General features: G+C 43.1%; 1 protein-coding gene across 7 annotated transcripts in view; it reads left to right on the top strand.

Annotated features, from left to right (window-relative positions):
• The window catches only part of LOC106560830 (rho family-interacting cell polarization regulator 1), a 96,135-nt gene that overhangs the window by 19,088 nt on the left and 54,689 nt on the right, over positions 1–22,358 (top strand). The window contains exons 1-3 of one of the 7 annotated variants that reach the window (XM_045688191.1): positions 16,690–16,768; positions 16,890–17,310; positions 19,728–19,851. In XM_045688191.1, coding sequence (XP_045544147.1) covers positions 17,268–17,310; positions 19,728–19,851 — 167 coding nt within the window. In that variant the 5' untranslated portion in view covers positions 16,690–16,768; positions 16,890–17,267. Of the gene's footprint in view, positions 1–14,113; positions 14,331–16,675; positions 17,311–19,727; positions 19,852–22,358 lie in introns of those variants that run through there. The other 6 variants (XM_045688192.1, XM_014124179.2, XM_045688194.1 and 3 more) reach the window with 6 other exon arrangements.

The raw sequence follows: 22,358 nt of genomic DNA, 5'->3' as shown, positions 1-22,358 counted from the left end.
TCGTCACATGCGCCGAATACAAGTGTAGACCTTACCGTGCAATGTTTACTTACAAGCCCTTAACCAACAATTCAGTTCAAGAAATATAGTTAAGAAAATATTTACTAAATAAACTCATTTAAAAAGTAACACAATAACAATAGCGAGGCTATATACAGGGGGTACCGGTACCGAGTCAGTCTGCAGGGGTACAGGTTAGTTGAGGTAATTTGTACATGTAGGTATGGGTAAAGCGACAGCATAGATGATAAATAGCGAGTAGCAGCAGTGTACAAAACAAAAGGAGGGGGGTGTCAATGTAAATAGTCCAGTGGCCATTTGATTAATTGTTCAGCAGTCTTATGGCTTTGGGGTAGAAAGTGTTAAGGAGCCTTTTGGTCCTAGACTTGGCGGTCCGGTACCACTTGCCATGTGGTAGCAGAGAGAACAGTCTATGACTTGGGTGACTGGAGTCTCTTGACGATTTTATGGGCTTTCCTCTGACACCGCCTAGTATATAGGTCCTGGATGGCAGGAAGCTTGGCCCCAGTGATGTACTGGGCCGTACGCACTACCCTCTCACGTCCGGATGTGACACAGCCTGGATTCAAACCAGGGACTGTAGTGACTCCTCTTGCACTGAGATGCGATGCCTTAGACCGCTGCGCCACTGGAGAGCCCAATGTGACACACTGTACTACCTCTGAATGACTCGGACAAGAAATCAATGCTGTCATGTGGTAAAGATACTGGGAAACATTGAACATGTGCTTGGAAGCCAGAAGAAACACTGACGTCATCGCTACAATGTGCCTGGACCACAGAGCTACAAAACCACAACACACATTGATAGGGTTACTATCTGTACTGAATGTATACAATGAATGGAGGACTATCCCAGTGCTTGGTTATCAGCTGTAGTAACCCTGTTGTTCTCTGGCAGTACAGACAGCACTGTGGACAAGGCCCTCTGCAGGAGGCGAGACTCTCTGTCAGATGTTTATCAGATTTTGCTCAATGGCTGTTGATGTCCTGGTTCAAAACAGGAAGTGAACATTTCTGTTAGACGTTATCTTTTCAGAGCTCCCGTCATGGCCGTAAGACCCAAATTAAATCAACCTATTTATGGAGTAGTTAAGGAAGTACGGAAATTAGACTAGTTCATTTCTTGCTCTCGCTCACATTTGCTTGTAGAGATCTTATGTCATGGTAATTTGAGCCTCACTTCAACATGTTCACTAAATGTTTAAAGAATGAAAGCATATAGTAGTCTGTAATATGACCACCCATAAGAGTATCCAGGGTTCGACCAGATCATTGGTTTAGTTAATTAATTCCCTAAAACATGAACAACTATATCTTATTTTTTTTTACACAAGAACAGTGTTTTTTTCCCCCCAGGGGTATTATGCTGCATTCATAACCAAGTGGGAAGGTGGTAATTACTAGTTGTGAAGTCGTAAATACCAGTTGGATGCATTCATGTGCTTTGAACTCATTGATGAATCCTGATTGGCGAATGGCCAAGAAGCTGCGTCAACAATAAACTAAAAGTACAGCTATCATGTTTGTAAACAAATTATAGTGTACAAAAACCATAATAGCTTTTTATAAATGTTTTGTTGCATTTAACTGCCGAAAATGCTGTTTTCAAGGTAATTTCCTTAGTAGGTGATGCCAGAGGGCGGTGTGTGAGAGAAGTCGGAGCTCAGGGATGATAGAAAAGTTTCCCAGGGGAAATTAATAGTTGGAGGGGTGTTCAAGTTAATATTTCTCAGTCGTATGTGGTAAATACCATCTTCCCACTTGGTTATGAACTCAGCATTAGGCTACAGCATTCTGCATAGTTGTTGGAACTTCACTGTCATCACAGTCATAAGGCAAATTTCCTCCAACTCTGCTGCCATGTTTTAGCTATATAATTTTAGATTTAACATGTTGCTGCTGAAAGTGTGAATTTACTGGTGGAGAAATGCCATCACCCTCCACCAGAACCTTCTAGCCTAAACCTTTACTAAAGTAATGCGTGATGTGATGTACAGGCTTATTTGCATGGATCAATGCCAAAGGCATGACAACCCTGTATGATCAAACATTGTAACAGAAAGTGTTTAGTTAGTAATAGTATACATGTCTCTGTCCTGGGATTTGTAGATGGGCAGTGATTTTCCATTTAGAAATTTCCAACATGTCAACATTGAAATAGTAAAGAGTTGAAGAAGAGAACGTAAACGGGTATGAAGTTAGAGAATGCTGTGTTGATGTACGTAGTAATTGGCCAATTAGTTTCTCTTGGTTCTGTGTCTCCAGGCTGCACGCAGAGTAGCAGGACTGTAGTGCTACAGCATCTAGTGACACATAAGCCTCTTAGTAGCCAGCTGGGGATTAAACAGGAAGTCTTGGGTTCAGGGGGGTCCAGGTCCCTTGCTGTGCAACGGTCAGCTGTGCTGCTCTACCACGGTCACTGGACGATGGAACTAACCACAGGGTTAAACTTTACATTCTACAGTCCCACTGGTCCCGTACAGTTCAATCCCCCTTTCATGGACATTTCTGTCAATATGTGAGACCAGTAATTTGAGCTATCAGCCTAATTTAGAAGTGATGAATACCTGTGGCGATTACCGTCAGGTGGCGAGTGCCGTCAGTTGTTAAAGCAACTAACAGGACCTGGAATTTAGTTGAGTGAGCTTATACAAATAAGACACTTATGTCTTTGGATTTGAGTGGATTTTGTTGTTGGGCCATGAAATGCTTACACAGTGATCCCAACTTAGCTCAGCAGTAACAGTGGGGAAGATGCCTTTATATGGAGCGATTTCAGTGCCAACAGAAATTTATATTTGAATTCCATTTTGAATTTGTATTAGGATATTGAATTTAAATGTAATATTTTTGATTTTCTAATGCAAAAATTTAATAATTGAATTCATAAATCAAACTTGTATTCATGATTTGAAATGGAATTGGATTGCATTCAGTGATTGAGGGAGACATGAGGGAGACATTCCCACTGGGAATGTGATGAAAGAAATAAAAGCTGAAATAAAGGGAATTTTTACTCTGATTAAATGTCAGAAAATGTGAAACTGAGTTTAAATGTCTCTGGCTATGGTGTATGTAAACTTCAGACTTCAACTGTATATATACACATCGGAAGTTTACATACCTTAGCCAAATATTTTTAAACTCAGTGTTTCACAATTCCTGAAATTTAATCCCATAAAAATTCCCTGTTTTAGTTCAGTTAGGATCACCACTTTATTTTCAGAATGTGAAGTGTCAGAATAATAGTAGAGAGAATGATTTATTTCAGCTTTTATTTCTTTCATCACATTCCCAGTGGGAATGTCTCCCTCAATCCGTGCAATGGCTACTGTCATAGGTTTCAGGAGTTTCAGGCTGCTTACCACTCTCTCCCAAAATACATCCTCCAGGAGGATCCTCTTGATGGGGCTGTCCATATCGGCAGACTGTGATATAGCCATTTCTTGGAGAGACTCCTTCCCCTCCAGGAGACGGTCAAACATGATGACAACACAACCCCAACGGGTATTGCTGGGCAGCTTCAATGTGGTGCTCTTATTCTTCTCACTTTGCTTGGTGAGGTAGATTGCTGCTGTAACTTGATGACCCTTCACATACATAACCATTTCCTTGGCTCTCTTGTAGAGTGTATCCATTGTTTTCAGTGCCATGACGTCCTTGAGGAGCAGATTCAATGCATGAGCAGCTCAGCCAATGGGTGTGATGTGAGGGTAGGACTCCTCCACTTTAGACCAAGCAGCCTTCATGTTCACAGCATTGTCTGTCACCAGTGCAAATACCTTCTGTGGTCCAAGGTCATTAATGACTGCCTTCAGCTCATCTGCAATGTAGAGACCGGTGTGTCTGTTGTCCTTGTGTCTGTGCTCTTGTAGAATACTGGTTGAGGGGTGGAGATGATGTAGTTAATTATTCCTTGCCCACAAACTTTCAACCACCCATAAGAGATGATTGCAATAGTTTGCTTTCTCTGATTTGCTAGACCTTCACTTGAACTCTGTTGAACTCTGCATCCAGCAAATGAGTAGATAATGCATGTTTGGTTGAAGGGGTGTATGCTGGGCGAAGAACATTCAGAAATCTCTTCCAATACACATTGTCTGTGAGCATCGGAGGTGAACCAGTTGCATACACAGCTCGAGCAAGACATGCATCAAAACTTGATTCCAGTAGGACGATGAGCTGTTGCTATCAATAAGGTGTCTGATTCATCATTTTCACCTTGAATAGAAGTAGAGGGACTTTTGTCAACTTTTGTTGCTTGTTGGCACAGTATTTGCAAATGTACACAGCTTTTCCTTCTGCATTAGCTGCAGGGTAATGTCTCCACACATCAGATAGTGCCCGTGGCATTTTCCTGTAAAGATTTAAAAAAATTGAGTGAAAAATAAATAAACACAAATCCATGTACAGATAAATAGTTAAGCAGTTGGATCAAACAACTCTTTTGTAAGATAGATGTTTAAACATGTATGGAAACAGGTGAATTAACACTCCTCAGTTAGCAGGCTCAAGCAAGCTAAAACCCACATGGTAGCAAAAACTAACTAGCAGAGCCTGAGAAGACTGTCTGTACATCGTGAGTTCGTTTTGGTAATCATTTTGTGTTAATAAATGTTCAAAATGAACTATCTCAATTCTGCTGCATATTGGTCCCCCCTTTCCGACGATGATTTTGCTATATCATCTGACGACGACGAAATCCCTGACAAAAACACAGTCATGGGAAGCACAAATAAAACGTCACATCACCCAGAAAAAGTTAGATTCCTCCACAAATAAGTCCCCAATCATTACTTTAAATTGCCCGAATGGCACCAGAACATCAAGATTAAATGTAATTCAATATCAAATTCAAAGTTATGGAATTCAAATACAATTTCTGTCAGCACTGCAATAGCTCCATAACCTCTGCACATGAAATGATTACCATTGCGAAGCGCGGTAAGCCTTTGCCACTCAACTTTTAAAAGGGTCAATAAATTAGAGCAGTATTAGTTGGCCCCGCTCTCCTGCTCAGTCTGGGTGCAGGCATGGGGGAAACAAGGGTCTGTTGGCAGATCGTTAATCAGTGACTTTAATGGCCTCATTAAGAGAGGAGATCAGTTGAATGGCTGGATCCTAAATCTCAAAGCGAGAGATGCTGTATCTTCAACAAAATATTAAATATGTTTGTGTATTTAGTTACATACCGTAAATGCATAGGATGACTGTGTTCAAGCCAAGGTTGGAGAAATGGAATTTGCAACTCCTCAGCCAGCAGCCCTACAATAGATGGTGTATATATATAAATGGATGAACCCATCAATGATGGCACAGCATCCATTTCTATGTGAAGACTCAATGGCACATTTGAGTCAAAGAAGTCGATTTTTAGCAACGAAGATGACATGTCATGGGGGAGATTTTCAAGACATAACATGCAGTTTGAGCTAGTCCAGGAAGTGACATTGCAGGCTAGCTCAGTGCTGCTCCCTCTCATTGAGGATCTTAAGTTGAAGCCCAAAAGGGGTACTGCAGGCTGCCGGAAGCAACTACAGTGCATTCAGAAAGTATTCAGAACCCTTAACCTTTTTCCACATTTTGTTATCACATTTACTTAAGGATTCAGACCCTTTACTCAGTACTTTGTTGATGCACCTTTGGCAGCGATTACATCCTTGAGTCTTCTTGTGTATGATGCTTCATACTTGGCACACCTGTATTTGGGGAGTTTCTCCCCTTCTCTGCAGATCCTCTCAAGCTCTGTCAGGTTGGATGGGGAGCGTCGCTGCACAGCTATTTTCAGATCTCTCCAGAGGCCTTCAACCGGGTTTAAGTCCGGGCTCTGGCTGGGCCACTCAAGGACATTCAGAGACTTGTCCTGAAGCCACTCCTACGTTGTCTTGGCTGTGTGCGTAGGGTCGTTGTCCTGTTGGAAGGTGAACCTTCGCATCAGACTGATAACCTGCTCCAGAGCGCTCAGGACTTCATCAAGGATCTCTCTGTACTTTGCGCCATTCATCTTTCCCTCGATCCTGACTAGTCTCCCAGACCCTGCTGCTGAAAAACATTCCCACAGCATGATGCTGCCACCATGCTTCACCGTAGGGATGGTGCCAGGTTTCCTGCAGATGTGAAGTTTGGTATTTCAGCCAAAGAGTTCAATCTTTGTTTCATCAGACCATAGAATCTTGATTTGCCTTTTGTCAAACTCCAAGCGGACTGTCATGTGCGTTTTACTTAGGAGGGGCTTCCGTCTGGCGCCACTACCATAAAGTTCTGATTTGGTGGAGTGCTACAGAGATGGTTGAACCTTCCAGAAAGATACCCATCTCCACAGAGGAACTCTGGAGCTCTTTCAGATGGACCATCATGTTCTTGGTCACCTCCCTGACCAAGGCCCTTCTCCCCCGATTGCACAGGCGGCCAGCTCTAGGAAGTCTTGGTTCCAAACTTCTTCAATTTAAGAATGATGGTGGCCACTGTGTTCCTGGTTACCTTCAATGCTGCAGACATTTTTTTGGTACCCTTCCCCAGATCTGTGCCTCGACACAATCCTGTCTCGGCTCTCTACGAACAATTCCTTCAACCTCATGGCTTGGTTTTTTCTCTGACATGCACTGTCAACTATACATATATATGTGTGTGTGTGTGTGTGTGTGTGTGTGTGTGTGTGTGTGTGTGTGTGTGTGTGTGTGTGTGTGTGTGTGTGTGTGTGTGTGTGTGTGTGTGTGTGTGTGTGTGTGTGTGTGTGTGTGTGTGTGTGTGTGTGTGTGTGTGTGTGTGTGTGTGTACCTATCCAAATTATGGCCAATCAATTGAATTTACCACAGGTGGACTCCAAGTTGTAGAAACATCTCAAGGATGATCAATGGAAACAGGATGCACCTGAGCTCAATTTCGAGTCTCATAGCAAAGGCTCTTAATACTGTAAATAAGGTATCTCTGTTTTTTTATTTTTAATACATTTGCAAACATTTCTTCACCTGTGTTTGCTTTGTCATTATAGGGTGTTGTGTGTAGATGAGGACTTGTTTTATTTAATCTATTTTAGAATATGGCTGTAACGTAACAAAATGTGGAAAAGGGGAAGGGGTCTGAATTCATTTTCCGAATGCACTGAATATAAAATATCCTTAACTTCTGTGTGCGATTTCAAAAATATATATCTCTATATAAATTGGTTCAAGAGCATACATCTGGTGTAATATAAGCAAGTGTTGGTACCATGATTATCTTAGAAAAACAAATATTTACACACAGATTGTACACGAAGATTGCCTTTTTCCCATTTACTATAATGGGGACCCTTTGTGACAGCCTGCAGTACCTCGGTCGGCCTTCAACTTCATGGCTTCAATGAGAGGGGGAAGTCATTCTCCACTGAGCCCTACAAACCTGCTAGCTTACTGCTGAAGATAAGCTGGGTTGGGCCTGGTCAGGGTATGGTCATCTTGGACGACCATTGCACTTTCAGTGTTTACCTCAATTGACTCTTGGTAAGTAGAAAAAGCACTTCATTGCCAAAATCTTGCGCTGTCCCTTTAAGATCAGAGTGACAAGTGGTGCAAATGAGAGCCACGAGCGCACAGCCACCGCTTGCTCCTCATCTCTCTACAGTGCAGTGGCGCGCATCGTTTCTATTTCAGATGGTGTCAACATAATTACATTTTCATGCATTTAGGAATAGAATATGTGGAATAGAACTGTGTCCTCACAGTAGAATGTCCTCTGGGCTGTGCAGGGCAACTCCACATATGAAGTCTTATACATGTAGTTTTTGCTGTGTCTATCAAATTCCTTGCCACCTGCTCAAACAGTACATTTTTAATAGGTAAACCTCATTTTGGACTTAAGAATCAGAGGAGGGGGGAGTGGAAAACAAACAAGCCTGCTGTATTTGAGACACATAAAGGGCTAGTGGCACGTTAAGAATGGAAAGAATGTGTTCTCTGCACTGTGGGGTGGTTTTGGGGAATAGAGTGCTTGGTGTTGAGTGAGGCTATGGGGAGCTGGGGGTGGGTCTACCTTTGGTTGAGCTGCACCAAGGTGCAACAGCAAGGAAGTATTGATTTTTGCCGTAATGATTAATCGTAGACCAAATAAATCCAGACGGTTAGGTATATCCCCTCAGACATGCTCCCAGATCCAGGTGTCAGGCCTGTGTGTGATTACCTTGTGTCAGTGTGTAGCCAGGCACCTTATCTCTGAGTGTGACACAGATTACTTCCATTGTCCTGGGATATTTATGTCCTGTGTGTGCCTCTTGTGTGGGATCGCTATCTCTTCCTGCTTTGTGATAGGCAATGATACAGTAGCAAGCGCTGTTACTCCAATCATCTGCCATTATGGCTGTCACAAAAGTGTATGCATCTTTAATGTTAAACCTATTACGAAACGTTTGAAGTTTCAGAGAACGTTTCAGGCCTTCCTCTGGTCAAGACAGAACCCCAAGCTGATCTAGGCCTGCGCAAAGAAGGCTTTCTATGAGATGAGAGCAGTAAAGGAAATAGACATTCCGTACTTAGTGGTGAAACTTGAGAAGGTGGTACAAGAGAGAAACTGATAAGAAGGAATGTGCTCTTTACTGTGCATGCGCATGACTACTGTGTGTTCTTTTTCGTTCTCTCTCCTCTCTCAGTGCGAGGCACAGGTGCAGTGACTGTGTAACTCTGAGGAGTAGTTCGCCAGTCTGGTGGGGACAGCTGCCTCCGGGGAGATAAGAGCTCAACTGAGAACAACTAAATCCCCAGCCCACCTCTCACTCTGGGCGGCCGCTCCTCTCCCGACCCCCCTGCTTATCCTCCATCCCATTATCACACTGTCAGCACTCTGAAGTCAAGGGGCACTGAGCCCCGTTTCACACCTCCCTTTCACACCAAGTAGGCTACTCTATGCTAGTCTCTCATGGAATGCTGCAGGTACAATGCACAGCAGGCATCATCAACTAGATTTCGCCGCGGGCCTATTTCTTCTTGAGTTGATCTTTTTTCCACTAATTGGTCTTTTGACCAATCAGATAATATCCTTTCACATCAGATCTTTTTACATTGGCTCTTTTTCAGTGCTGGTCAAAAGACGAATCAGTGAAAAAAAGATAGGACGCTGCGACACAGTCTGCGTTTAGACTGGCAGCCCAATTCTGATATTTTTCACATCGGCTCTGAAAAAGACATGGTTAACAGACCACATTGATTTAAATCACCTTGACTCCCTTTCTTACTAAACTCAGCAAAAAAAGAAACGCCCCTTTTTCAGGACCGTGTCTTTCAAAGATAATTCATAAAAATCCAAATAACTTCACAGATCTTCATTGTAAAGGGTTTAAACACTGTTTCCCATGCTTGTTCAATGAACCATAAACAATGAATGAACATGCACCTGTGGAACGTTCGTTAAGACACTAACAGCTTACAGACGGTAGACAATTAAGGTCACAGTTATGAAAACTTAGGACACTAAGGAGGCCTTTCTACTGACTCTGAAAAACACCAAACGGAAGAGGCCCAGGGTCCCTGCTCATCTGCGTGAACGTGCCGTAGGCATGCTGCAAGGAGGCATGAGGACTACAGATCTGGCCAGGGCAATAAATTGCAATGTCCGTACTGTGAGACGCCTAAGACAGCGCTACAGGGACGGACAGCTGATTGTCCTCGCAGTGGCAGACCACATGTAACAACACCTGCACAGGATCGGTACAGCCGAACATCACACCTGCGGTACAGGTACAGGATGGCAACAACAACTGCCCGAGTTACACCAGGAATGCACAATCCCTCCATCAGTGCTCAGACTGTCCACAATAGGCTGAGAAAGGCTGGACTGAGGGCTTGTAGGCCTGTTGTAAGGCAGGTCCTCACCAGACATCCCTGACAACAATATCACCTATGGGCACGAGCCCACCGTCGCTGGACCAGACAGGACTGGCAAAAAGTGCTCTTCACTGATGAGTCGCGGTTTTGGCTCACCAGGGGTGATGGTAGGATTCGCGTTTATCGTTGAAGGAATGAGCATTACACCGAGGTCTGTACTCTGGAGCGGGATCGATTTGGAGGTGGGGGGTCCGTCATGGTCTGGGGCGGTGAGTCACAGCATCATCGGACTGAGCTTGTTGTCATTGCAGGCAATCTCAACGCTGTGCGTTACAGGGAAGACATCCTCCTCCCTCATGTGCTACCCTTCCTGCAGGCTCATCCTGACATGACCCTCCAGCATGACAATGCCTCCAGCCATACTGCTCATTCTGTGCGTTCTGTGTGCAAGACAGGAATGTCAGTGTTCTGTCATGGCCAGCGAAGAGCTGGGATCTCAATCCCATTGAGCACGTCTGGGACCTGTTGGATTGGCGGGTGAGGGCTAGGGCCATTTCCTCCCAGAAATGTCCGGGAACTTGCATGTGCCTTGGTGGAAGAGTGTGGTAACATCCCACAGCAAGAACTGGCAAATCTGGTGCAGTCCGTGAGGAGGAGATGCACTGCAGTACTTAATGCAGCGGGTGGCAACACCAGATGACTCTTACTTTGGATTTTGACCCCCCCTTTGTTCAGGGACACATTATTCAATTTCTGTTAGTCACATGTCTGTCGAACTTGTTCAGTTTGTCTGTTGTTGAATCTTATGTTCATACAAATATTTACACGTTAAGTTTGCTGAAAATAAACGCGGTTGACAGTGAGAGGACTTTTCTTTTTTTGCTGAGTTTACATTTGACTGGTTCTGACAGACTACTAATTTCCAAAGAAACTGCTCAGCCAATCACTGTCCTAGTTCAATGTCAGCTAGTTCTCCTGTATGTCCGAGTGTGCAAAATGTAATTCTGCTGATTGTTGGTAATGTCTGGACCTGTTAGAATCACTCAGTGACTGTTGTGGCATGGTGGGTAAACACTTTTATATATTAAGTGTCTTGTTTACTTGGTTCTTTGTGTGGGTGTGTTTAATGAAAACTGGGTTTGTGTGCATAATATTCACTGATTGCACACAATTATTTGTGCACATTTTTCTATTTTGATGTAAACACCATCTCACCGTGTGGGTGATGGAGTGATGCATTTGGATCTGGGGGATAGGGATGCACAATTAATAGAATTCTGATCGAAATCGCAATATTGACATGTGCAATATCCATATCACAAGAGAACCATATCGCATTGAATGTTTTGAACACCCACTCAGCCGCATATGTCATTTTCTTTTTTTTGGAATAGTTACACAGTTTTTATCTCCTGTTGCGGCTGCTTCCCACATTAAGTTTGCATGCTGTTCTGTTAGGTCAAATGCAGTCAACAGATTGTTCCAAACAAGAATGTGCTGCTTTCCACTTCATTTTTATATATTTATATATATATATTTCTATGCTTCCAACAGTTCAAGTGTTTTGATATATATCGTGAGTTAAATTGCAAATGTATTTGGTAAAAAGAATCGCAATTCAATTTTTTGCTGATATTGTGCAGCCCTAATGGCTGTTTTTAAAGTTTAATCTGAGTGAATGCTGAATGTGCAGCAAGAGAAGCTTGGGATGAAATAATAGCCAAATATGTTGTTTAAAACTTCTTATGGCTTGAATCCCGTTAGCGGGATCGATATGACGACAGCCAGTGAAAGTGCACGGCGGCAAATTCAAAACAACAAAAATCTCATAATTAAAATTTCTCAAACATACAAGTATTATACACCATTTTAAAGATAAGATTCTCCTTAATCTAACCACAGTTTCCGATTTCAAAAAGGCTTTACGGCGAAAGCAAAACATTAGATTATGTTAGGACAGCGCCTAAACAAGAAAAACCACACAGCCATTTTCCAAACAAGGAGAGGCGTCACAAAAACCAGAAAGTCAGCTAAAATTAATTACTAACCTTTGATCTTCATCAGATGACACTCCCAGGACTCAATGTTACAAAATACATGTATGTTTTGTTCGATAAAGTTCATATTTATATCCATAAACCCCATTTTACATTGGCGCGTGGTGTTCAGAAAATGTATTCCCACCAAAACCCCCGGTGAATGAGCACATCAATTTACAAAAATACTCATCATAAATGTTGATAAAATATTCAACAGTTATTGAAAGAATTATAGATATACTACTCCTTAATGCAACCGCTGTGTCAGATTTTAAAATAGCTTTTTGGCGAAAGCACATTTGTCAATATTCTGAGTACAGAGCTCAACCATCAAAGCAAGCTATACAGATTCCAGCAAAGTTCTGGAGTCAACTAAACTCAGAATTAGTATTATAAATCTTCCCTTACCTTTGCTGATCTTGGTCGGAATGCACTACCAGGACTCCTACTTCCACAAGAAATGTTCTTTTTGTTTGAAATACTCCATATTTATGTCCAAATACCTCCGTTTTGTTTGTGCGTACAGATCACTATCCAAAGGCATAACGCGTGAGCGTAAAACAAGAGACAAGTCAAATAGTTCCATTACCGTTCGTAGAAACATGTCAAACGATGTTTACAATCAATCCTTAGGGTCTTTTTAACATAAAACATCGATAATATTCCAACCGGACAATAGCGTATTCATTACAGAAGAAAAAGAAGGAGCGGCGCGCCAAACGTGCCCGCGCAGTAAACAACTCACTGGTCCCAGGCAGTCCACTGATAGACTGAGCTCCTATTCTCTGCCCAGTAACAGTAGACAGATGAAACACGTTTCTAAAGGCTGTTGACAGCCAATGGAAGCCTTAGGAAGTGCAAAATGACCCCACAGACACTGTAGTTTGAACAGGGATTAGATAAAAGAACTACAAATCACTTCCTGGTTGGATTTTTTTCTCAGGTTTTTGCCTGCCATATGAGTTCTGTTATACTCACAGACATCATTCAAACAGTTTTAGACACTTCAGAATGTTTTCCATCCAAATCTACTAATAATATGCATTTCTTAGTTTCTGGGAGTGAGTAGGAGGCAGTTTACTCTGGGCACGTCAGTCATCCAAGCAACTCAATACTGCCACCATCCATAAGAAGTTAAAGCTTCCCTCTCTCTGGAATTGTGTAGAGCATACAGAGCACTGTGTGTCTCATGTTGAAAACATTAAAACCAGGTCTTTGCCTCCAGGAGAAGGGCAGTGGCCTGGGTTATGGGGGGAAAAGCCCAATGAGAAACGGTATTTCATAAACCAGTCTGTTTGTATTTGCAGATACCCATCTATTCTCACTCCACTTTCGTCAAAGACAGTGCTCTGCTGATTTATAGCCATTGTAGTTTTCGGCATGTTGCAACAGTTGACTAATAACTGTTATTCTGATGGCATACTGCTGACATTGACTGATGTGCCTTTTAGGTTATTGTTACCATTACTTTCATTCCTCAGCGTAAAGTGCAGCCATATACCTAATCAGGTTAAGAACCTGAACTAGAGCAGTGTCACCTTGAGTGTGATCATAAGCTTGCAGTCAGGTTCTCAAGTCCCTTTTGCCTGTCCCGTCTTTCACTAAACACTTTCAAGGTGTGCTGTTGAGAATAAGACTTGGTCATCACACAAGTTACTGATCACACAAGGTTTAAGGAGTCTGTCATCTCTGGAATTGTTAGATACTTGAGCTGACAACATGCAGTTCACGTATGCAATCTTGTAAGATGGAGGAAGACTAGCTGTGTTTCTGAAGGAGATGTGAGCTTTAATTTTCCATTTGGTGCATCATGCTCTGGGGTGTATGGATATTTTATTGTAAACCCTTCACAACATCGATAGACAGTCTGGCAGGCCAAGACCGTTAGGGATTTGTCATGGCTAAATGACTCAAGGTTGATAAGGATCACCTCATTGTGTTCTGTTATCACAGCCTGAGTTGCGCTTATGAGTCAAGGAAAAATACTAAGGGCTGAGTTAAGTTTCAAGATGAACACTTTTTTTGGGGTCCCTTTTAGTTGTCAGTCTTTTACACAAAGCTATTTGGGGTACTATTTATGGTATTTAATTGCAGTAGAGAACACAAATGTATAATTACATGTAATTTATGATTTGGAAACAATGTGCTGGTCTTGCTTGAAGAGGGAGAGGCAGGAAGAGTGTGATGTCAGCCAGGGAAGAGTAGAGGAAGCCGGAGGAGGAGAGGGCTGCTGGGAGGGTGACCGCCTTCCCATTTCCTGGCAGCGCTTCTGCTCTGCGCTCCCTTTCCTCTGAGTTTGAGAGAGGGGCAAGAGATTAAACTTCAGATGAGTAGATGTTGCTGGATCTCTGTTGTTGGATCGCTGTCCGTGGATCTCTTTACTTGATTAGACCCAAGAAAACCTCTCCTGGTCTGGGTGGTCAACACTGAGAGGAAGCCACAACACTAGCAAAGATGTACAGTGGATATGGAGGTACCCTTCCCCCCTTTTAACTAGCAGGGCTTGTAGACTTGATGTAGTTCTAGGGTACGATGGAGTTTTGAAGTGGTGGGATGTTAGTTTTGTCTGTAGTGTTGTTACTCTTGTTTTGGAATGGTGATGTCGGTAGACTCGTAAGTTGGGTATCTTACATTTACATTTACGTCATTTAGCAGACAGTCTTATCCAGAGCGACTTAAGTGTGAGGTGATTTTAGTGTAGTTGCTCGCTGCCTGTTTTGAAGTATTTGAAGTATTTCACACAGTATCAGGCAGTATCAGGCAATGGAGGCATGTTGTAAAATGTTACCTCTCGCTTAACCCATACCAGTTTCTTTTTCTTTTTTCTTATTCTGAATGTGTTTTCCCATTGATTGTGGATGTTTAGTTTTTATCGCGGTCTCTCTGTTCCCTCACCATGTCTCTCTGAGGCTGTATTCCTCTTCTCCAGCTTTGCATAGTCCTGATTGTCTGATCTGCCTGGCACTGCCCTGAAAGCAGGGGGAAGAAAACCCTCTTCCATTCTTGTTCTTCCTGCTAACAACTCTGGCTATACTGTCTCAGTCTTAGACAGTCCCCAGTGTTGTTCTGTAGGTTTGTGGTTGAGGGGGATGACTGTAGTTTGTGGTAACGCCCAGGTGGTCTCCCACTGGATGTTTAAATTAATGTGGTTTAAATTGGTCTTTAGGGAGGAAACAAACGGGTCTTTGAAGGTCGTCGGCCTCACAGATCTGTGTTGGGGGTGTTGAGGTAGACCATCTTTTTCGAGGGGCAGTGTGTCAACACCTGTGTTCATGCAGTGCTGTGGCTGTCTGTGACTTACTAACATACCCTAGGGGAGGTCCTTACATGTGTGGGTTATGCTTATGGTTTGGTCACACTCTGGTCAGGTCATGTTGTTGTGGAGATTTGAGGAACAGTATTTCAAACCTGTCCCTCATGGCCAGTGTTGTAAACATATCCATGGACTTTGAGACAATGGACAGTGACTAGGGGGCTTGACTGAAATCAGAGCACTCTGATGAGTCTGGTAAACAGTATTGGATTTGAATCATATCTGATCTCTTATTTCAGTGGAGGTGTTAGATAACTGTAGAACAGGAGTGGAGGACTGGTGAGAAGAATTGAGAAGGGGGTGGATGGAGAGGGGCTTTTTTAGGCTCTGGTTGAGAGAATGGAAGGGAAGGAAAGGGACACGTATGTGTTTAGGGGCTTTCTCATAGAGCGCGGACTCATGACTCCTGGCCGGGGTCCATTAGGATCAGGAACCAACCTGCTGATCATATCCTGGATCTGTCGAGGGAAGGAGCACCAGGCAGCCTCTCATAAACCCAATAATTTCAATATAAACATCAACGACTCATTTAGGTTCCTCATTAGCTTGTTTTGCTTTCCTTTTTTTTTGTTATACAAGCTCACCAAAAGGTTGATGGTTAGAGAGCTGATGCTTAGCCCTACTGCTTGGAAATTGGATCATTCTTTATTTAAGCAATAAGACCCGTGGGGGTGTGGTATATAGCCAATATACCGCGGCTAAGGGCTGTTCTAATGCACGACGCAACGTGGAGTGCTAGGATACAGCCTTTAGCCGTAGTATATTGGTCATGTATCACAAACCCCCGAGGTGCCTTTTTGCTATTACTAACTGGTTACCAATGTAATTAGAGCAGTAAAAATAAATGTTTTGTCATACCCATGTTATACGGTCTGAGATACCACAGCTTTCAGCTAATCAGCATTCAGGGCTCGAACCATCCAGTCAATGTGTTATAGGGTTCCAGTTAATTTCCCATAATCCATAGCTTTAATGGTTATATAAGGTCAGTAAAGGATGTTTATACTGCACGTGGGGTTACTGGGTGACCCAGAAATGTCTACTTGCTGTATTTTGTGGTGCTAAGTGCCCCCCTACTCTTGTACTTGTGTGTTTTTTAAAGCTTGTTGCACCATTTTGTCTGTCCCCAGTGTTGTTTTTGGAGCCAGCTAGCCCTTCCCCTGTCCCTCAGCTCAGTGTTGTATTAGGGAACTGGTATGCCCTACCACCCCATCACCCTACCCCCACTGCTGATCATTCCTGGGACCCTGGCCCAGTCCTGTGACCCTCTGTTCTGAGTGGTGCCTGTGTTTTTCAGGGCCTGTGTGCCCCAGGGGACAGTAGACCCTGCTTATCTCTGCTGTGTTTGTAATGTCAGAGGGAGACCGGCTGGTTGATAAGGGGTGAAGCCTGTATCCGAGGCCAGCTCCGTCCCCATTGGCTGTCCCTTGGCCATGTCAATAGTGCTTTTGTTACTCCAACTGCACCTCTCTCTGTGGCTGATCACAAAACAGCCGGTGTGTTTTCTCTCACACTCATTCACAGACTCAACACAAGACAGAGACCACATAAACAACTCCCTTGTTTATAAACACCCAAGAGACTCCTTTGACCTGCAGGTGTGATATACACATTAAGATGAGAAGGGTGATGCTTTGATGTGCATCATGATGCTGAGGGTGGATCAGAGTGGGAATGATGGAGCAGGTGGCCCCTGTGTGCTTTTTTTCCCCCTTCTAGAACTGTTCAGGAACGGGGCCAGCCAGGCAGCAGAACAATGGGTGTAACCATGCCTATGGGCTTCACACCCTGTCCAGCAACACACCACACTCATCATGGAAACCGATGGAAGCCTGTAGTTATGTGGCGTACGACTCTCTCGTGGTTTTTACGTTTGTTGCGCTCAATAGATTTCCCCATCGTGTGATCTCACTGTTTATTCCCAGGCTGACCTATCCTCTTCTGGGACAGGTAGGAACCAGGCAGGACAGGCTGGGTGTATTGTTGGGATGGTGGACTCGGTGCACTGCGTGTGGGTGGGGGTGCAGCAGGGTATTCATCCAAGGCTGAGTGAAGAAAGGATAATGTGTCGCTTACCTGTGTCCTGTTTACTACGTGATGCCCATGATGAGAAGGATCCTCTTAAAGATGTGTGTGTACAGTAAGTGCCGTGTACTACCAGCTGCAAAGGCGTATACTTAAATATGTTTTGGCACAGTATATGATTTGTGTGTAAAGAAATACTAGTGGTTCCTCAAATGTACTGTATATGGCACAGAAACTATCATATGCCAAATATAATTACCAGTTTATAGTGACGAGGTGCAACTATTTGTCTGTCCTTCCCTCACGCTCCATGATCCCTTTTTTACATTTTATTTAGCTTGTTTTGCCTCTTTCGGTCTCTGTCCGTATCGAAGGAAAAGAAAATGGGTTCAGTCAGTAGTCCAGGCAGAGAGCTGTATCTCAGTCTCTGGCCTGTTCTAGATTGTTTTTATTTTCCTCAACCGACTTCAGACTTCCTGTAGAATGGCACCATTTCCTCTGCCTTGGGTTTGGCAGCTGGGTGTCTCTGGGTTTGTTTGTGAGTCTGAGCTGTTTGCAGTAGCACAGTTGACTGATTGATTGTAAAAGGCCTCTAATTGATTTAACAGGGAAATCATCTTACCAGGGATCAGTATGTGATTAAATATACATTTTTCACCAGGCAGACTTTAGCTTTTAACTTTACCTTCACAAGCACTTAACCCTACATCTTCCATGTGAAAATCATTGACTTGCGTGAAATATTAACTTTACGTATGAGATGTTCTGTTTCGAGCTGTAGGGCCTCTCCCTCGTCTCTCTATAGGTTTCACACTCACAGCCCCTTCTCCTTGGCTGGGTTTTGCTGAGTGAGATGGACGTAGATTAAATGCTACTGTAGGGAATGAGTGTTGGGCTACCGGGACTCAATTGGATGTAGTGAATTGTATTGAGCGTAGATGGCCAGCTCAGTTCTGTGTTTTATGACGTGAGGCATTTGTAGCTGTGACTGCTATTTTCTGACTACCACTCTTGCAAGTTCAAAATAAACCTTGGCTTCCTTCCTAAGGGCCTGAATGCATCTCTGTATCTAAGGAACTCATATCACTGCTGCTGACCAAACAAGACAACACTGATCAAACTAACAGGGCTTGACAAAACCACAATGCTCAGTAGCACTGTGGCTACCATTGACAATTACACTTCCTCCTGGGGAGAACAGTTAAAATTTATATTTGATTTGTGTGTAATAGGACTGAGCCTGTTTCTCTGTGTATTGAAGCTAAAATCTTTGCGCTTGAGGTTGCCTCACCTGAGGCTTCCTAACGTCACAGGGCCTGTGTCTCTCTGTGAGGGGCTGTTGTCCTGGCCCGAGTCCCCAGTGATGGGTGTGTGTTTAATCTAGTCTCAATCACTCCCTCTTCTTCTCCTATGAAAAAGGACCTTGTTTGGGGCCTGTGTGATGGTGATGTCACTAATGCTGCGACAAAATCCCCATGCTCATTTACTCACAATGAACTCTGAGACACACAGTTTATCTAGACGGGGAAATCTTCTCTCTATTCCTCTTTCTCTCTCTCTCTCATCCCTGCACTACTATCTTCCTTGATACAAGTGCAACATGGTTGTAACTTTGTGCTGTGGCCAGGCACCTCTAGAGGAAGAGCGTGGGTGGTAGAGAACAGAGATAGTGGGCAGGCAGCAGTAATGTGTTTGCAGTCTGCACTGTGTCTCTGTTATTCCTTGATCTTCACTGGTCTTTTGTTTCCAGTGTGGAAATGGTGACACACAGTACCCTCGCTGCTTGACCTTGCACCACAGGAAGAGGTGGGGAATATGGAGGCATACAGAGGGTGCAGGAGTAGATGGAGGGTGTGGGAGGGCAGGCCTACAATGCAGAAATAGTCTGACTGCCTTTTGACATTTAACATTTTGAGTTGCTGAATGCATTATGACAAATTATGGCTTGTTGAAAGTTGGATAACCAAATGAATGTTGACATGTCAGAACATTTGAATCTGTTAATTTGCTACACACTAAAACTAACTGATCTGTCAGATAATTAGACAACTTGCAGGTACTTTTAAACCAAAAACAACAAACTATTTGCATATCACTGTTCATGCAAAAGAGATACAAATAAAAATCTCTCCAAGGCATGAGATTAAATGTTTTCTTACATAATCTCTCCAAGAGCTCTCGGGGCTGGATTTACAGTATAATAAGATGCTTTGATGTGAAGAACTGGTATTTGTCCCAGGAGTGTGGAACCCCTGCAGCTTATTAGGGAACACAGTTTGACAAATTGATTCATAAGGATAAGGTGCATAGACCTATCAAGATTTCAAGAAATGTGTATTTGAGAAATAAATCATGGCATAATTGAGTTCCCGTGAAAGAACAAAACCAATGGAAGCCGGGTTCAATTGTAAAAAAATGTCTGCTCTGCTCATTTTGATGTTTTCCTGCAGTGCCTGAGGACAAATTCCAAACTGGCCCCATTTTGTCTGTCACTGTATAACTTCTAAAGCCTTCCCTCTCTTGTCTCTGCAGGGAGTCCCTCCAGAGCTGTGTCCTCTATGTCCCTCTCCATGCGCCCGTCGCGCCGAATCCTTTCCAGATCCATCACTAGGAGCCAGTCCTTTGCTGGGGTCAACTCCTACGATAAGCCCTACAGGTGAGGACACTCCCTCTGAGGTCTAGTGTACATTACTGTTCAAAAGCATTCGGAAACTATTCAGACCCCTTGAATTTTCCACATTTTGTTACGTTACAGCCTTATTCTAAAATTGATGAAATAGTTTTTTCCTCATCAATCTACACACACTACCCCATAATGACGAAGCAAAAAAACTTAAATATTATATTTACATAAGTATTCAGACCCTTTACTTTGAAGCACCTTTGGCAGCGATTACAGCCTTGAGTCTTCTTGGGTATGACACTACAAGCTGGGCACACCTGTATTTGGGGAGTTTCTTCCATTCTTCTCTACAGAGCCTTTCAAGCTCTGTCAGGTTGGATGGGGAGCGTTGCTGCACAGCTATTTTCAGGTCTCTCCAAATATGTTAGTTCGGGTTAAAGTCCGGGTTCTGGCTGGGCCACTCAAGGACATTTAGACACTTGTCCCGAAGCCACCCCTGCATTGTCTTGGCTGTGTGCTTAGGGTCGTTGGACGGTGAACCTTTGCCCCAGTCTGAGGTCCAGAGCGCTCTGGAGCAGGTTTTCATCAAGGATGTCTCTATACTTTTCTCTGTTCATCTTTCCCTTGATCATGACTAGTTTCCCAATCTCTGCCGCTGAAAAACATCCCCACAACATGATGCTGCCACCACCATGCTTCATCGTAGGGATGGTGCCAGGTTTCCTGCAGACGTGCCACTTGGCATTCAGGCCAAAGAATTCAATCTTGGTTTCATCAGTCCAGAGAATCTTGTTTCTCATGGTCTGATAGCCTTTTGGCAAACTCCAAGTGGGCTGTCATGTGCCTTTTACTGAGAAGTAGCTTCTGTCTGGCACTCTACCATAAAGCCCTGATTGGGTGTGTGCTTCAGAGATGGTTGTACTTCTGGAAGGTTCTCCCATCTCCACAGAGGAACTCTGGAGCTCTGTCAGAGAGAGCATCAGGTTATTGGTCACCTCCTTGACCAAGGCCCTTCTCCCCCGATTGCTCAGTTTGGCCGGGCGGCCAGCTCTAGGAAGAGTATTGGTGGTTCCAAACTTCTTCCATTTAAGAATGATGGAGGCCACTGTTCTTGTGGACTTTAAATGCTGCAGACATTTTTTGGTACCCTTCTCCAGACCTGTGTCTTGGCTTTTGCTCTGACATGCACTGTCAACTGTGGGACATTTTTATATAGACAGGTGTATGCCTTTCCAAATCATGTCCAATCAATTGAATTTACCACAGGTGGACTCCAAGGTGTAGAAACCTCTCAAGGATGATCAATGGAAACGGGATGCACCTGAGCTCAATTTCGAGTCTCATAGCAAAGGGTCTGAATACTTATGTAAATAATGGATTTCTGTTTTTTATTTGTAATACATTTGCACACACACAAAAAATCATTTTTTCCCCTGTCATTATGGGGTATTGTGTGTAGATTGTGTGTAGACATTTATTAGATCCATTTTAGAATAAGTCTAACGTAACAAAATGTGGAAAAATGGAAGGGTTCTGAATCCTTTCCGAATTCAATGAATGTGTCTATATCCTCGGAGTTTACAAAACATTGAGAGCACTTGCTCTTTCCATGACAAATCACATTTTATTGTTCACATGCACATATTTAACAGATGTTATTGTGGTTGTAGCAAAATCCTAGCTCCAACAGTGCAGTAGTATCGAACAAGCAAAGCCTTGGTCTATCCAAAGGGATTTTCTTTATTCCCTGTCAGGTAGAATGGAGGAAAATCAAGGGCACTAGTTATTTATTAATGAAGGTCCATCTACTAGAAACCAGGTCAGAATAGGAAAGGAAGGACAGAGAGGAGAATGGAGCGTGTATGCTTGAGTAACATGCGCATGAGTTTGTGTCAGAGACCGAGAGCCTCAGGAGATGGAGGAAGAGGAAATTTAGCCGTCTCTAGAAGTTAGAATTTAGCTGAAAAAATAGAGATATTAATTATGCTGTCTACAGTTGTAAGGAATGCATTAACATGAAATAGTAGTTATTATTCACATGGTTATTAGTTTTATGTCTGGATGAGGGAGTGAAAGGTGTGTTGAGTCTTATCAGATAATATCTTGCTTGAGTTTTTTCAAAGTTGAAGAGATTATGAGCAGGCTAGATAGACTAATGCATTTCTCTTCCGTAGCACATTGACTGGCCTGTCGTCTGTCAAAGAGGAGTCTTGACTCACATTGATTACCTGTTGGATTTTATAAAGTGTAACTTATTATTTTAACTCAGAATGTTATCATTACCCCTGACTGTGCAAATCTTTGCTTAATACAAGTTGCAATAAAATATGCTTTGGAAGGGTGTGTTGGAGATGGGATACTCCATCAGTGTCCTTGCTAGTGAGGAGACATCAACATGTCTTTGGCCTGTTCTGTATGAATGAGACTTATCTCCATATCATGTTTAAATAATTTAAATAACATTGATTCCATCAACTCACCAACAGTCAGTGATTGCAGTGCTACATTTTCAGTCTTGCCATTAGTAAAAGGTATTGTGT

The sequence above is a fragment of the Salmo salar genome, chromosome ssa10 (assembly GCF_905237065.1).
Source record: "Salmo salar chromosome ssa10, Ssal_v3.1, whole genome shotgun sequence".
In the NCBI taxonomy this organism is placed as follows: Eukaryota; Metazoa; Chordata; class Actinopteri; order Salmoniformes; family Salmonidae; genus Salmo; species Salmo salar.
Note: the sequence above shows the minus strand (reverse complement) of the source record. Positions and strands in the feature narration are given on the sequence as shown.